General features: G+C 48.8%; 1 protein-coding gene across 5 annotated transcripts; it reads left to right on the top strand.

Annotated features, from left to right (window-relative positions):
- Positions 1-316: 316 nt before the first annotated feature.
- LOC117026835 (cytochrome P450 4A11-like) lies at positions 317-14,071 on the top strand. 5 transcript variants are annotated; one of them, XM_033113960.1, is made up of 13 exons: positions 317-582; positions 4,875-5,016; positions 5,717-5,761; positions 6,241-6,368; positions 7,351-7,475; positions 7,798-7,952; positions 8,417-8,523; positions 8,608-8,795; positions 8,894-9,027; positions 10,312-10,376; positions 10,521-10,597; positions 13,055-13,244; positions 14,051-14,071. In XM_033113960.1, exons 1-12 carry the CDS (start codon positions 388-390, stop codon positions 13,230-13,232), a joined length of 1,539 nt encoding a protein of 512 aa, XP_032969851.1. In that variant the 5' UTR covers positions 317-387; the 3' UTR covers positions 13,233-13,244; positions 14,051-14,071. The 5 variants fall into 5 exon arrangements, with proteins under 5 accessions (XP_032969851.1, XP_032969850.1, XP_032969849.1 ...); XM_033113959.1 differs by lacking the exon at positions 14,051-14,071 and adding an exon at positions 13,489-13,939; XM_033113958.1 differs by lacking the exon at positions 14,051-14,071 and adding an exon at positions 13,502-13,939 and having other exon boundaries at positions 318-582.
- Positions 14,072-14,566: the final 495 nt, after the last annotated feature.

Here is a 14,566-nt window from a genome sequence, read left to right as displayed (position 1 = left end):
ATCTGTAACTAGTTTCTATTACTGAAATGGGGATAATAATAAAACAACACCTCCTGAACATTTGGTCAACAAGACTGGAGTTTTGAGAAGTCAGAGTCTGTGTCTGTTTTACTTGCAACTAGGTCCCGGCACATAGTAGGTGCTCATGAAATGTTTGTTAGGAAACCGAGGAATGGAAAGTTAAAATGTACAGAACTGTTGTCACCATTAGCTGAACCAGCTTTTCTCCCTGTTTTTCAAGGTGGATTATTTACAATGAATCAACTCTGGTGACTGAGCCCTAAGCTCTGCCCTCATCTTTCATCCTGCCAAAAGGTGGGTGGGACAATCCTTCCAGACTGGCCTGTAGTGGTCAGAGACAGTCAGCAATCCAGAAGATACCGCACCATGAGTGTCTCTGTGCTGAGCCCTACCAGCCCCCTGGGCGGTATCTCTGGGCTCCTGCAAGTGGCTGCCCTGCTCGGCCTGGCTCTGCTGCTGCTCAAGGCAGCCCAGCTCTACCTGCACAGGCAGTGGCTGCTCAAGGCCCTCCAGCAGTTCCCGTCCCCTCCTCCCCACTGGCTGTTCGGGCACAACCAGGAGGTAAAAAGGAGCGGCACTGGAGAGTGGGAGGGCAGAGGGTGCCGGGGCTCTTAGATCACGGGCATGGTCAGCAAGTCTATCGGACAAAGCCTTGTGGTGTGCGGAGCTCGTGGCCCTGGGGCAAAGCCCAGGTCTCGGCTCCTATCTCAGTCTGGGAGCTCACTCCCTCCCAGGAAGCCTGTGCTGGTGTTCTCAGTCCGTCGGACCCTCCTTCCTTAGGTAGATCTACAGGCTATTTGGCAGCCCAGCACTTTGGGGACAATGGCCGCTCCCAGCGCCACACTGGGACAGAACAGTGTGTCCCACTTCTAGATGCTTCCCTGCCCCAGTCCACTCCATCCCATCCTCTCTGCCTGGCCCTGAGCTTGCATGGGAATGCAGACAGCAGTCTCATGGACCTGTGGGGTTTCCAGTCTGTGGAGATAATGGCCAGGAATTTAAAAAAGGTATCAGGTCAGAAGAATGGCTCACCCATAGGGCAGGCGAGAGTAATGTCAGGTGTAGGGGACCAACTAAGCTCAGCTGGCCGGAGACCGTGGGATTTTTCCAGACTGGTGATTGCAGTGCTAAAACCCTGACCGGTTATGGGCACATATAAGCAAGAAGGCTTCCAGGATGGCCCCAGGTAAGGCGTATTGACATTTGAGTTGCACCACTAAAGAGAATCTCTTTACCTCTCAGCTCTTCTTCCCTAAACCCCTGCACTGAGCTGTTCGGTGCTGAGGACATCATCCTCCTTCCTGTACCCCAGTACCCAGCACAGAGCCTGACAAAGGGATGTGTACTGACAGGGGAAGGAGCACCTTGCAGGTTGGGTGAGACAGTGCTACCCAGCCAGCTCTGTTAGTGCTAGTCCCTGAGGCGGAGGGTGCAGAGCAAGGTGAGGGCACCGCTTGGAGCAGGGTTCACCAAGGGTCTGTGGATTAAACGAGCCTTAGGAGGTGGGGTGTTGCAGACACCTGAGCCTTCTCTATTTCAGAGAAGGAGGCCAAGTGATTATCAGCACAGTGGAGCCATAGATAGGGACTATTTATAGTACCAGCTGCCAAGAGACAGCGAAAGTCCAGTTTGTTCATGCAAATTGGGTTAATATTGACTTCCAGTTTATTTGCTCATTGGGAGAAATTGTGACCTTTTTTGATGCAGTTGTCACTGTTCTGAGATAGGATTTAACAGAAAGAACCACTGAGAATTCCTCTAGTTACTTGCCCATTGCACGGATGGCGTCAGATGATGTGTAAACTCCCTAAGTGGATCATTCTATTTACATGACTAATATTAGGCATAACGTGGCTTGTCGGTCAACTTTGGTGGTGGAGAGATTCTGCAGCCACAGTTTTCTAGCTTTTATAGTATGTCTGAGATTTTCATTTCTTTAATATGTCTGTCATTGGCTAAGTCGGGAATTGAGTGCCACCTATTACATCCAGACTGAAGCTACTCTTTCAGGCCAGATGACAAGTGACAAGGTGGGCAGAAAAGCATATAAGTTCTGTTGCTGAGCTACCTAGATTCATATCCCAGCTCTGCCATGTGCTTTGAATACCCACTCTATGACTTGGTTTCCTCATTTGTAAGTTAGGGATGGTGATGATCAATATAGCACTCGAGTGAGCTATTATAATGTGAGAATTAAGGTTGGCAGAGACCCAGGGCCACAGTGACACTCTAGTTTGTATGAATATAAAATAATATTAATATGAAAGACAACCATGTTGAAGGTACAGATTCAGTGCATTAAATTGGGGTGAAAGCCAACATGGACTGTGGAAAGGGGAACTCACATCTTTGGGATTCAAATAAACCAAACAGCCCCGTTTCCCGCGATGCCCACCTCCAAATCAGGCGTACCTGTCATGTTAGCACAGCCCACATCGATGATTGCCTGTGGGGGACATTATTACCTGTCCACCCACTCTCTTTCTATTTCCCTTTGGGCAAATTTGTTTGTGGTTGCAGTTCTTAGCAGCAACCAGGTGAGGACAACCCCATTAGAGCACTGCTACCCTGAGTGGCTGAAGCCTGGAGGCCAGATGGGCACTGGATATTTGCCTACATGGCTGTTATCACTGTCACCATGGGCACCATCCCTTCTGCTGGCTCTGGCTACACATGCTCAGAGACATAGGGCAGCCCCAACCATTTAACTGGAGGGCTGACAGACCAGTGGATGCCAGAATGGCCTAGAGAGAAGAATGGAAAGGCAGAACACAGTTAAGCTCCTTTGGGTCCCCAAATGGCACTAATGACAGGAGCAGAATTTGAGGGAAGCTGACTGGCTTGGGCACTAAGCAATCAAGAAGGAGACATGCTACTGTGCCGAAGCAGGGTCCCTCGGGCCCCTGCCAGGCCAGTGTGAGGGATCCTAAAGGATCAGGTAACATAGCGGGGTGGTAAGAGTCTCCCACTCGTCAGTACCCACATTGGATCAAAGGAGAAGGGCAGCACCGATGATGAACATGACCTGGGAGCACAGAGCCTCCTCCTTATGTCCTTCAGCAGGACACCTCTCAGGTCATGGCAGGATTGTCTGCCCACCCACACCCCCCACTAGAACATGAGCTCCATGTTGGCAGGGACTTCTGTTATTCACTGCTGGGTCCCCAACAACTAGGAAGGCAATTGACCCAAAGTAAGTGCTCATACACACGTATCAAATACATATATGAGGGACTCCATCTACTCATTTATGTATTTGCTCATTCACTGTAGTGGAAACACTGGGATGTCAGCCCCGCTCACCTGCTCTGAGAACACTTTCCTTACACAGGGTGGGCACCTGAGTGCCCGATTCAACCCCAGCCACAGGGGATTATAGCAGGTGAACACCTTGGCCATGATATTTCAATCAGATTCTCACATAAGGTGTACAGTGCCACTCAGACAAGATGTGGAGTAGAATGGTGATGTGCCAGTCCCGGAAGGACCCAAGTGTTCTTCTTCACCCTGTGGACCCAGCTGCATGAGGTCAGGGACTGTTGTCTATTTATATGTAACCATATTGCCAGATTCTAGGAAGCATCCGATACAAGGTAGAGCCTCCATAAACATTCAATGAGAGAATGAACACGTGTACATACAGAGAATAAGAATGAGACACTGTCCAGGCAGCTCTCCAGTCCCTGTTCTGCTTCCTGCCCTTGGGCTCTGTGAGACACCCTTGGGCCCCCAGCCTTCTCTTTGTCCCTTTTCTCTTTCTTACATTAGCTCAAGAGTCTATCTGTCATCTGCAATGAGAATTTTAATCAAGACTGATTCCTTCACTCTCCTACCTATATGCATTCGTTCCTTCTCACACTTGTTTTAAAAATAAGGCATAACTCCTCTGAGCCATATCCTCTATGCTGGCTCTAAGAACACAGACATTATCGGTATTGAAGGTAAGTTTGCAAACAGGGGCACAGCAGTTAGAACGTTGAGTTGAAATATGGTAACAGAGACACCCAGGGAGCTGTGGGAAATCCGGGGTCAGCAGGCTTGGGTGTAATGCAGCTCACTTGGGCGTATCCTTTAACACGGGTTTCCTCATTCTTCAGTAAAACATGATAGGGTAATAATCTGTCCCTAAACATCCGTGTACCTTGAGCATTACACAATTGTATTACTTTGTTAGAGTTGCATAACAACAGAAATTTGTTGTCTCACGTTCCTTCTGGAAACTAGAAGTCAGGCTCTGAAGGAACCATCTGTTCCTGGTCTCACTCCTCGGCTAGTAAACCATTGTCTTCTCCATGTGTCTCTTCATATCATCTTCCCTCTATGAGTGACTGTTTCTGTGTCCAAATTTCCCCCTTTTATAAAGACACAGGGCTATTGGATTACAGCCCACTCTAATGATTTCACTTTTACTTGATTATCCCTGTAAAGACCCTGCCTCCAAATAAAGTCAGATTCTGATGTACTGGGGCTAAGGTCTTCAATGTATGAATTTGAGGGGGACACAATTCAACTAATAACTCTTATGAAAGTCTATGGAAAAGGGTTTTAACTCATGCAGTTCATTACTGAACATTTCTCGAGCATGTACTCTGCGTAACATTCTAAAGGCTGTTCTGAGTCAGGGCCCATAGATGGCCCAACCAGAAGCCAGAATCTGACCTTAGACCAAGTCTTAATCAAGAGCAAGAATCAGATCAGAGCCCAGCTCATCAGAAACAACTCCAAAATCCTAATCTCCTCTCAGGTGATAGATCCAGAGCTATTTCCCTGTGGCAGTCCTACCCTTCACTACCACCACAAGCACTGGACATAAAGAGAAAGGTTTTATTGCTTTGTCTTTTTCTTTGTTACAGTTCCAAAAGGACCAGGAGCTACAACAGCTTAAGAAAAGGGTAGAGGAATTCCCGTGTGCCTGTCCTCAGTGGCTATGGGGGAGCCAGGCCAGGCTCGTGGTTTATGACCCTGACTACATGAAAGTGATCCTGGGAAGATCAGGTGAGAGTGAAACCCGTATCATGGCTAGAGCAGCTCTTACCTCATGGATACATGCCCTTGGGTTGTGAAATTCTAGAAGAGATTTGGAATTCTGCCATCATTAGCTGAAATTTCTACAAACTACCCTCTCATTTCACAACATGCCCAAGGTCCACAGTTTCCCCCCCACTTTTTTCCTTCCGTCCTTCCTTCCTTCTCTCTCCCCCCCCCCCCGCCCATTCTGAATTGATACGATCTATTATGTAAATTGCCACAGACATGAAAGGCATTTCCTATTCACATCGACTTGGGCTTGGCACCTCTAATTGTTGCCCCTCCTGGGTCATGGGATGACTAAGCCCCACAAATTGTAGGAACACCACAGGCCCCTGTGTTTGCTCTGGCACTGAAGATAAAGCCTATATTTTATGCTATTCCACCATCCTCTTGTGGGTGTTCTGTTCTGCTGCTGGGACACTGAGTCTGCCTTTGTGAACCCACAGTGACTATCAGGACAAAGAGACTTGAGGATGGGTGGCAATTTGGGAGGTCACTTGAGGCCAGCTGCCAGGTGACAATTATCAGGAAGTGATGGTGGTACATGGACCAAACTAGGCAGGTGGTCCCCAGGATGCATCTCAGTGCCAGAGCTGCATTCTGGGGGCCACCTACCTAGTTCGGTCTCCTACAGTTTCCTGTATTACCCTTCTTTACCTTTCAGATCCAAAGTCTCTTGGTTCATACAGATTGCTGGCTCCCTGGATTGGTAAGTCAATCTAACCAGTATTATAAGTCCACGTGCCAGGTAGGTTTACCAAGAACTATTCTTTGGCTTACAGAGAACAATAGATAACCAGCACCATGTCACCATCCACAACTATGCATTAAGCCACATTTTTCTTCTTCTGATAAAACCTCACCCCTACCCGAATGGTCATGAGAGCCCTCTTGACGCTTATCTTCTTCCACATCACTTCTCAGTGCTCGCCAATGTTTTCAGAGTGACAATTATTTAAGTCTTTCAATGACCTTCCCCCAACTCTATTTCATCTTTCATCTCGTAGCTGTCAAAATGACATCCTATGAACCTGTCACATTGGGAAATTTACATTCCTAAAATGTACTGGCCTTTCCTGTCTTTGCCCATGATGTACCTTCTTCTAACACCCTTGGTTCCTCCCAAATTGTCCCCAGTCATCCCTCTGATTCCATCTCCCCTTCCCCACACATCTGTCTGTCATCCAGGGTACGGTTTGCTCCTGTTGGACGGGCAGAGGTGGTTCCAGCACCGGCGGATGCTGACGCCAGCCTTCCACTATGACATCCTGAAGCCCTACGTGGGTCTCATGGCCAACTCTGTCCGAGTGATGCTGGTGAGTCCATCCCTCTCTCACCTGCACATACCCCTGACAGCACAACTCACAAAGGCCACTGTCAGACACGTGTGTCCTTCAGACATCCATCAGACACAGCCACCCAGAATAACGTGCTCAGAACTTACTGTGTGACAGAGCTTACCAAAAGTAGACAGGACAGGAGAGCACTCAGGCACCAGCTTGGAACCACATTTTGGTCATTGCTATGAGAACGTGGAACTGTGGTGAATTTCGGGTCTGCTCTCCACCCATCTCCACATCTTTAGCACAGTGGGCTATACAGAGCAAGAGTCATGCCTCTGGACAGCAGCATATGTTGCTGCTGGCTGGCCTGGGCATTGGCAGCTTCTGGATGCCACTCAGGTGGGCTCTGGCCTGGACCGCAGGGCTTCTGCATGGAATCGAGCCACTCCAGGGAAGCAAATGGAGAACACACTGCACCCCCAGAGCTGGATCCTGCCATCACATCACCTCCCATCAGGTCTCTGACTCACCAACTGTGATCAGCTAATATTTGATGAATGAAAGGAATTAAAGTCCCTGATGTCCCTTCCTTGGAAGCCCCAGTACTGACCCCTTAGATTCCCTCTTGCTTGACACGTTTGCTCCCTAACACTGGCGTTTGCCTGTCCCTTAGGTGTAGCTCCACTGCAGGACAGAGAAGATTCCCCTTTAGTCCCCTGAGAAACAATGTTTGCTGGTCGGCTACCAGGTTGTGATCATCATAACTTACTCCTACATTTCAAAACTATTTCAAACTGTTATGAAAGAACATGTTTAATTGTGTAACAAAAGTTTCTGAGGATACGGGCCTCACTTTACAGAATTTGCTTTGAAGATTTCATATGCCATAACGCATCTGTACTGGAAAGTGGGGGATTCCAAACAGGACATCTGGAGAGACACAGAGAGAGTGTAGCCTTGTCAGCAGAGGCCCTCCGGGGGACTAGACTAGGGTCAATGTCCCCTCCCACCGCAGGATAAATGGGAAGAGCTCATCAGCCAGGACTCACATCTGGACATCTATGGACACATCTCCTTGATGACCCTGGACACCATCATGAAGTGTGCCTTCAGCCAGCAGGACAGCAAGCAGACAGACAGGTCAGTGATAGCCTTTCAGCTAAAGGCTTTTTGTTTTCACCAACTGGGATGGACTTACCGGAGAGGCAGTTCAGGCAGCTTGGATGGTTACCAGCCCAAAGAGCAAGATTCTGTCGAGAATGACCACAAACAAATCCCAGTCCAGGGAGAAGCCTGTGCATGTCCCTTATTAAGGATGGAGGGCTCCAGGACTGTAACACAGAGTGACAAATGCCACAGTGTCACTTGTCTTTACTGTTGAAACTCCCATCTAGAACCCCACTGCACCTCCATGTCAGAGGCCGCCCAAAACTCCAGTCTTTTCTGTATCTCGTCCCTTTAGGAACTTACAATCCTACATCCAGGCCATTGGGGATGTAAAAAATCTTTTTTATTTCCGAGTACGGAATTTCTTCTACCAGAACGACATCATCTACAATCTGACTCCCGATGGCCGCAAGAACCACCGAGCCTGCCAGCTCGCCCATCAATACACAGGTTGGACTCTACCTCCTGGGCTGCTCCCCTTCTTCATCAGGTACATCTCAAAGGGACTGGCCCTGACCCTCAGGAAGAGCCTGGCTGCTTGCTGCCCGTTCAGGAACTGGGACCCACCCACACCGAGTACTTCCCTGGTGTAGGGTTTGGGCACCGAGATGTTAGGGTGGGAGGGACTGTGCGGGGTTTACATGTGTCACCCCTTTGATGATGGTGAATAAGACCCCCTCTGAGCAGCATTCGAGCTGAGCCTACTCCAGGGGCTGTGCTATTGAGGGGAAGCCTGACCTGCAAACAGATGTTACTGGAGCTCCCACCCCTGATGTGCACACCCACTCCCATACTTACCCTATTCACTGACACCCATATTGAAGGAAGGTGGGGGCAGATGGGGCTACTGTGGTTTGCTGTCTGTGGGCACGCAGAGCTCTCCACTCTGAGTGTGAACCACTGTTCTGGGACAGACCGAGTGATCAAGCAGAGAAAGGTGCTTCTGCGGGAAGACAGAGAGCTGGAGAAGGTCAAAGGGAGGAGGCACTTGGATTTCCTGGACATCCTCCTCTTTGCCAGAGTGAGTGTGTGTAGGAGAGGCCGAGGCTTTGCCCAGAACGACAGAGGAAGGGGCAAACCCTGCATTCTTGCCTTGCTTTCCCAGATGGAGAATGGGAGCAGCTTGTCTGACAAGGACCTCCGTGCAGAAGTGGACACATTCATGTTTGAGGGCCATGACACCACAGCCTCCGGCATCTCCTGGATCCTCTATGCTCTGGCTACGCACCCTGAGCATCAGCAGAGGTGCCGAGAGGAGATCCAGAGACTCCTGGGGGATGGCACCATCACCTGGTGAGTGCTCACGAGATGGGAGAGCCCTGCCCACTCAGCTAGACAAGAGCCCTTGGCCTATCTGGTCCCTGCCTGCCCTCATGTTGAGTTTGTTTCAGGAACCACCTGGATCAGATGCCCTACACCACCATGTGCATCAAGGAGGCGCTGCGACTCTACCCGCCAGTCCCAGTAGTTGGCAGAGAGCTCAGCAAGCCCATCACCTTCCCTGATGGTCGCTCCTTACCCAAAGGTCTGAACTTCACCACACTCACTAACCTACGCGCTCTGCAAGAACACAGGGAGGATAGATCCACGTGTCCTAGGGTAGTTCTGAACCTTTCTGGTCTTGTTTCTTCATCATTAAATGGATGCTGACTTCGTGTTTGGATGAAAAATATGAAATGCCTGGCACAGAGTCAGACCACATCAGAAGGTCAATAAGTGTTATTTCCACGTCCCACTCATAAGGAAATTTTCCATTTTGGTACATTCACCTCAATAACCTGTAACCATCTCAATTCTGACATCTCACACAAACAAAATCCTAAGCTTCTATCATTCCTGGAGACTAGCATTCCATCACATCTACAATCCATGGTTTTTTAACGCTACACTCATTCTGTTTGATGATATTAACGTTCTAGGTTTCTATTAATAATACTCCAAGTTCCAATCCCAACTCCAGATAACAGGGACCATTCTGTCTTCGTTGCCACATCTATTTGAATATTCTCTGTGTTTGATGTAATCTGTCATAACTCCTTTCTGACAAATGCAAGGAACTATGGGCATGCCAGTTAATTTAACAATGACTCATCCCTGGAATCTTCTCTGTAAGCAGATGTGGGACTCTGGATGCAATTTCAGGAATTCACCCCTAAAATTCTCATTCTCTAAGATGTAAGGTTTGTAGTGACAATCACACCAAGTTAGGGGAGATGTGGTTTCTTCCTTATGGGGTCTATGTAAATGAGGGAGATCAGGAAATCCACGGTCATGGTTTAGATGGTCCAGTCTCTGAGGAGCCCTCAGGTTGATGGCAGAGAGCAGCTGATGACCAGATCTGAGACCCCTGTCATGGTTGAGGCCACCCCTTGGCTCACCTCTGGTCTGAATCCCTGTCCTGCCGCATCCTAGCTGTGTGATCAAAGGCAAGTCAGTCAGCCTCTCTGAGGCTCAGGTGCCTCATCTGAACGGTGAGGATATGAGTGCCCTGCTTGGAGGGTTGTTGTGAGGATTGAATGAGTTAATGCATAATCCCCAAGGGCTCATGGATGGCACATGAATAATGTGAGTTGTCACTTGTGTTGCTCCAAATAGGAAGCCTCCAATTCTTCTTAGTTCTGAATCACGTTATCTACTGATGTGTGCACATGTGCTTTGCCATGTCCTCCCCACCTCTCTTGCAACATGATGATGTCCACTTAGAGGGATGGGGAGTGGTTCTCATTGCGGCTTCCAGGTCTTTTGTGCATGCATCTACCCTCTGCTGGCATATGTATGATCAGCCTTCTCTCTTCTCCCTGCCCCACAGGAATCATGGTCTCCCTTTCTTTTTATGGCCTTCACCATAACCCGAAGGTGTGGCCCAACCCAGAGGTATGATGGCTATGGGAGGGGGGATGGGCTGATCTCTCTAGACCAAAACCTTCCTCTGTTCCCACCTCTGGGAGTCCTGTGCCCTCTTTAATTGGAAGAAGAGCCTTAACCCTACCTGTCCTGACCCTGATGCTGTTTCTGCAGGTGTTTGACCCTTCCCGGTTTGCATTGGGTACAACTTCACACAGCCATGCTTTCCTGCCCTTCTCAGGAGGATCAAGGTGAGACGTCCTATACCGAGGGGCCGGGGTCAGTGGGAGGCTACCCTGATGTTTGTCACCTCCTACATTTGTATGTGGTGCCTGCAGTTATGCCCTTGTTTGTTGGTGTGTTGGCAAGGAGTCATTTGTCTATATTTACAAAAGAAATGTTTCATTTCAGGGCATGACACGTGCACTTTTACCCACTGACTTTCTCAGTGGCCAGCCAAATTCAGTGTCAGTGGCTGTTCCAAAGTTAATTTATTCTGCTGCTTTCCTCACTTTAGAAGTACGACATGGCAGAATTAGAATTTCTCATGTGAATTAAACTTCAGATGTTTCCTTTCCTCAATCACCAGTTGTCTTAAAAGGGGTTGTTTTCCTCTTTCCACATGCTCAGTCCAGTCAGTGACTTTTGTACTTAATTCATCGATCTGCCACTCACTGTGATGTTTGCGTGTTGGGATTTCCAGCTGCCTTTCTTGTCCTAAGTGTTCCAGCCATACACAGGGACAGTACAGTAGCCATTTAAAGACAGTTAACACCAATATGTGTCTATTTTTGCAGTCTATACCTACAAATGTTTGCCTGCACATGGATAGTTAGATGACCATGACAAACTTTCCAGGTGGCAAAATTCTTTATATGAGTGGAATTTACACACTATAGTCCGACAGTCTATATAGTCCAATGTTGGCAAAAGTATGAAATAAAAACAATCAACAGCTTTTCAAGAAAATCCACTACTGTGTATATGACATATAGCATTTGGAAGGTTCCTGGTGTGTAGAATATAAAACATACTTGAAACAGCCATTGAGCTCGACCAGAGCACTCCAGAATCGTTTTGAAAATCTGCAAAGACTACAGAAATCCTCCTGTGAAATAGAAACCTCCACACACTTTGTACTTGGTTTCTAGAAACATGCTTTTTCTGAACCGATAATTCTGTGAATTCTTCAAATGGTGAATCTACTTTCACAGAACAGGCTTTAAAGAAACAGTTCTTCCAGAGAGCGAGATTGGCTCTAGCATTTGGTTTCTCCCAGGGTTGAGTCCTGCTTCATACACGTTGGCTGCAATCATGTGGCTGCCAGTAGAGCACAGGACAGGACTAGGCTGCTCATCCCTAAGTCAGAACTCATGTTTACTTTTTTTTTGTCCAATTTTTATTTACTTTTTCAATTCAATTAACTTCATTCGTTCAAATATAAAAGTATTTGTTAAGCCTGTCTCTGTGTGTCAAGTCCTGTCCTAGAAGGTGGAAAAAAGCGATAAAAGAAACTGTCCTGCCTCCAGGCATTCACAGTCAAAAAGAAACACCTCTACTCAGGACAGACATCATTCATTTCTTCCTTCCTTCACTCACTCACTCACTCACTCACTCACTCACTCAACAGAACAGATTGTTGAATGTGCCATGTTCCTTGCACTGTCCTGGGCACTGTACAGTGATGTGCCCTTGAATAAAACAGTAATGGTGCTCTGGGGGTCTGAGAGGAGGAAGAGGTACAGCCGGCACAGGCTGTGAGAGCAGCGTGTCACTAGAATTAGCTTTGAGCTTGTGGCAGGCAGATTGGAGGGAGGGCATTCTCCATGATCTCAACAACATGAGCTGAGTTAGGAAGTAGAGCCGGACATGTAAGAGGTGAGGAGGCAACAATCCATAGAGGGCTTTTACGTCAGCTGAGAAATTTGGACATGTCCACCTGTGATGGGGGCCCTAGGAGGGTCTGAGCTGGGCCGTGGCCTCAGTGGAGAGGGAGGGGAGGCAGGGAGACAGGAAAGTCCAGGTGAAGAGACTGACAGATGGCAAAGAGGGACATTTCTGGAGTGGACTAGGAAGGCTACAGAAGCTGCTTGACTGAGGGGATGAGGGAGAGGCAGAAATCTGGACCATTCATCAGAGGCAGGCGTTACAGTAGATGGAGAGTCTCTACCCTGTGGCCCCTCCTGGAAGCTTCCCTGTCGCCATTCTGACTTCTTACACAACCCCATCTTTCCTTCTCTGTGAACCTTTTCTGTCTGAGGATCGTGGTCCCTCTGTGTCCCCCTCGACGGAGAGAGCCTGACAGGGCGAACCACCACGGTACATATGAGGCCTTGACCTGGCCTCCACATTGTGAAACCAGAAACTGCTTCTGGAAGGAGTGAACACACTAACAATGAACTCCATTTACTCAGTGGCTTAGAGCTCTGACCCTTCCCTAACAGGATGTATGCCTGCTGAGAACAAAAGTAGGAGTTAGGAGCCTCTTCTGGAGGAGAGACAGGATCTGTCAAAGGTCAGAGGGAGAGTGTGAAGCAAGGCTTGGGGTAGAGGTGTGTGTGTGTGACCTAAAAGGAAGAACTTTGAGTTGATCAACATAACAAAGAGCCCTGAATGTCCCATCCTGACGAGGGTTCAGAGGTCAATGCCTACTGCACTCAAAAGAGGGTTTGAGACATTTCTCATGTCATTCTCCCTCCCTGACCCAGGAACTGCATTGGGAAGCGGTTTGCCATGAATGAGCTGCAGGTGGCTGTGGCCTTGACCCTGCTCCGCTTTGAGCTGGCACCAGATCCTTCCAGAGTTCCCATTCCAGTACAAGAAGTTGTGTTGAGTTCCAAGAATGGGATCCACCTGCAGCTCAGGAAGATCTGTAACCCTCGCTGACACAAAGACAAGGTCTGAAGAAATCTTTGCTGCCAGGCTGTCTTCCAGTTTCCCACCCTCATTCCCTGCCTATCTTCCAAATTCTTGCTTTCTATCTGCCCACCTGCCATTCTACCTGATCTCTTGCCTCCGGTCCTCTGACTGTCTGCCCTTCTCTCTGTCTTTTTCATTTTCTTCCTGCTTGTCATTCCGTGTATTCGTTTCTTTTAGCTGCTTTGATAATTTACCACAGCCTTAATGACTTAAAACAACACAGTTTTTACTCTTAGGGTTCTGGAGTCAGGAGTCTGAAATGGGTTTCACTGGACCACAACCAAGGTGTTGGCAGGACCACCCTACCTCCAGGGCTCTGGGAGAGAATCCCACTCTTTGCCTTTTCAGCATCTGGAGCTGCATTTCTTATATTCCTCGACTCCTGGAGCCTCCCTGCCTCCATATTCAATCCAGCAGCACCTGCAAATGTCTCTGCTTCTATATTCACGTTACTTTCTCTTTTGTGGGGACATTTGTGATTACACGGGCCCACTCAGATTAAACAGGACATAGCCACAGCTTGTAGGGATTAGATCGGGAAATCTTGGGCAGCCATAATTCTAATAAGCCCCGATGTGACTACCATCAGTCTCTTCTGTGTGTTACCTGTCTACCCGTTTGTCATTCCCTCACCCGCTCCTTCTTTCCTCCCTGGAATAAAGTTCACAACGTCATATGAGTATCTCTCTTTCCTTGGGAGGAGATAGATGGAAGAGAAAAAAGAGGAAAGGGCAGGGAAGAGAGAGGAGAAAAGAAGGGAGATGATATCTGCTCTGTGCTGCCAGGACCCCAGCAGGGCCAGACATGGCCCATCATCCCAGACACCACGAAGCGGTGGAGACGAGGTGGGCAGATGCATGTGGCAGTGGGAGAGGATGCCAGGCACGAAGCAGCAAACAGCAGTGGTGCCTTCCCCAGGGGGCGGCCTCTGGGTATTCGCCTGCATCTCTGGTCGGCTACCTTGAAGGAGAAGAGGCTTCTTCAACCCCGACACATTGGTGACTGGGCAGGTGCTGGTCCTGCTGACCCTGGGCCCTGTTCCTTTTGTGCTCCTGCACCAGCCTCTCTCAGCCCAGGCCTGTTCTCTTGCTCGTTCTGAACACTGGTCTTCCTCCCATCCTTTCCCTTCCCTGCCATGCCTAACCCAGGGCCCTGGGTGCCATTGTCAGAGCTTCCGGTAGACTTTTCCCTGTGGTGGGATGCCTCACTCTGCCTCCCTGAAGGCTACTCCCCAGCCGGTGCCAGCAGCCACCCTCCCAGTCCCCTGGCTTCCAAGGTCACTGGGCCAATTCAGCCCCGCT

Source organism: Rhinolophus ferrumequinum, chromosome 9 (assembly GCF_004115265.2).
Source record: "Rhinolophus ferrumequinum isolate MPI-CBG mRhiFer1 chromosome 9, mRhiFer1_v1.p, whole genome shotgun sequence".
Taxonomy (NCBI): domain Eukaryota; kingdom Metazoa; phylum Chordata; class Mammalia; order Chiroptera; family Rhinolophidae; genus Rhinolophus; species Rhinolophus ferrumequinum.
Note: the sequence above shows the minus strand (reverse complement) of the source record. Positions and strands in the feature narration are given on the sequence as shown.

Excerpts from the sequence above, each read along its gene's own strand:
- LOC117026835 (XM_033113960.1), top strand. The coding sequence starts at position 388 with ATGAGTGTCTCTGTGCTGAGCCCTACCAGCCCCCTGGGCGGTATCTCT. Across the intron at positions 5,762-6,240 it reads ATTGCTGGCTCCCTGGATTG|GGTACGGTTTGCTCCTGTTG; the intron begins GTAAGTCAATCT and ends TCTGTCATCCAG. Across the intron at positions 8,796-8,893 it reads GGGGATGGCACCATCACCTG|GAACCACCTGGATCAGATGC; the intron begins GTGAGTGCTCAC and ends AGTTTGTTTCAG.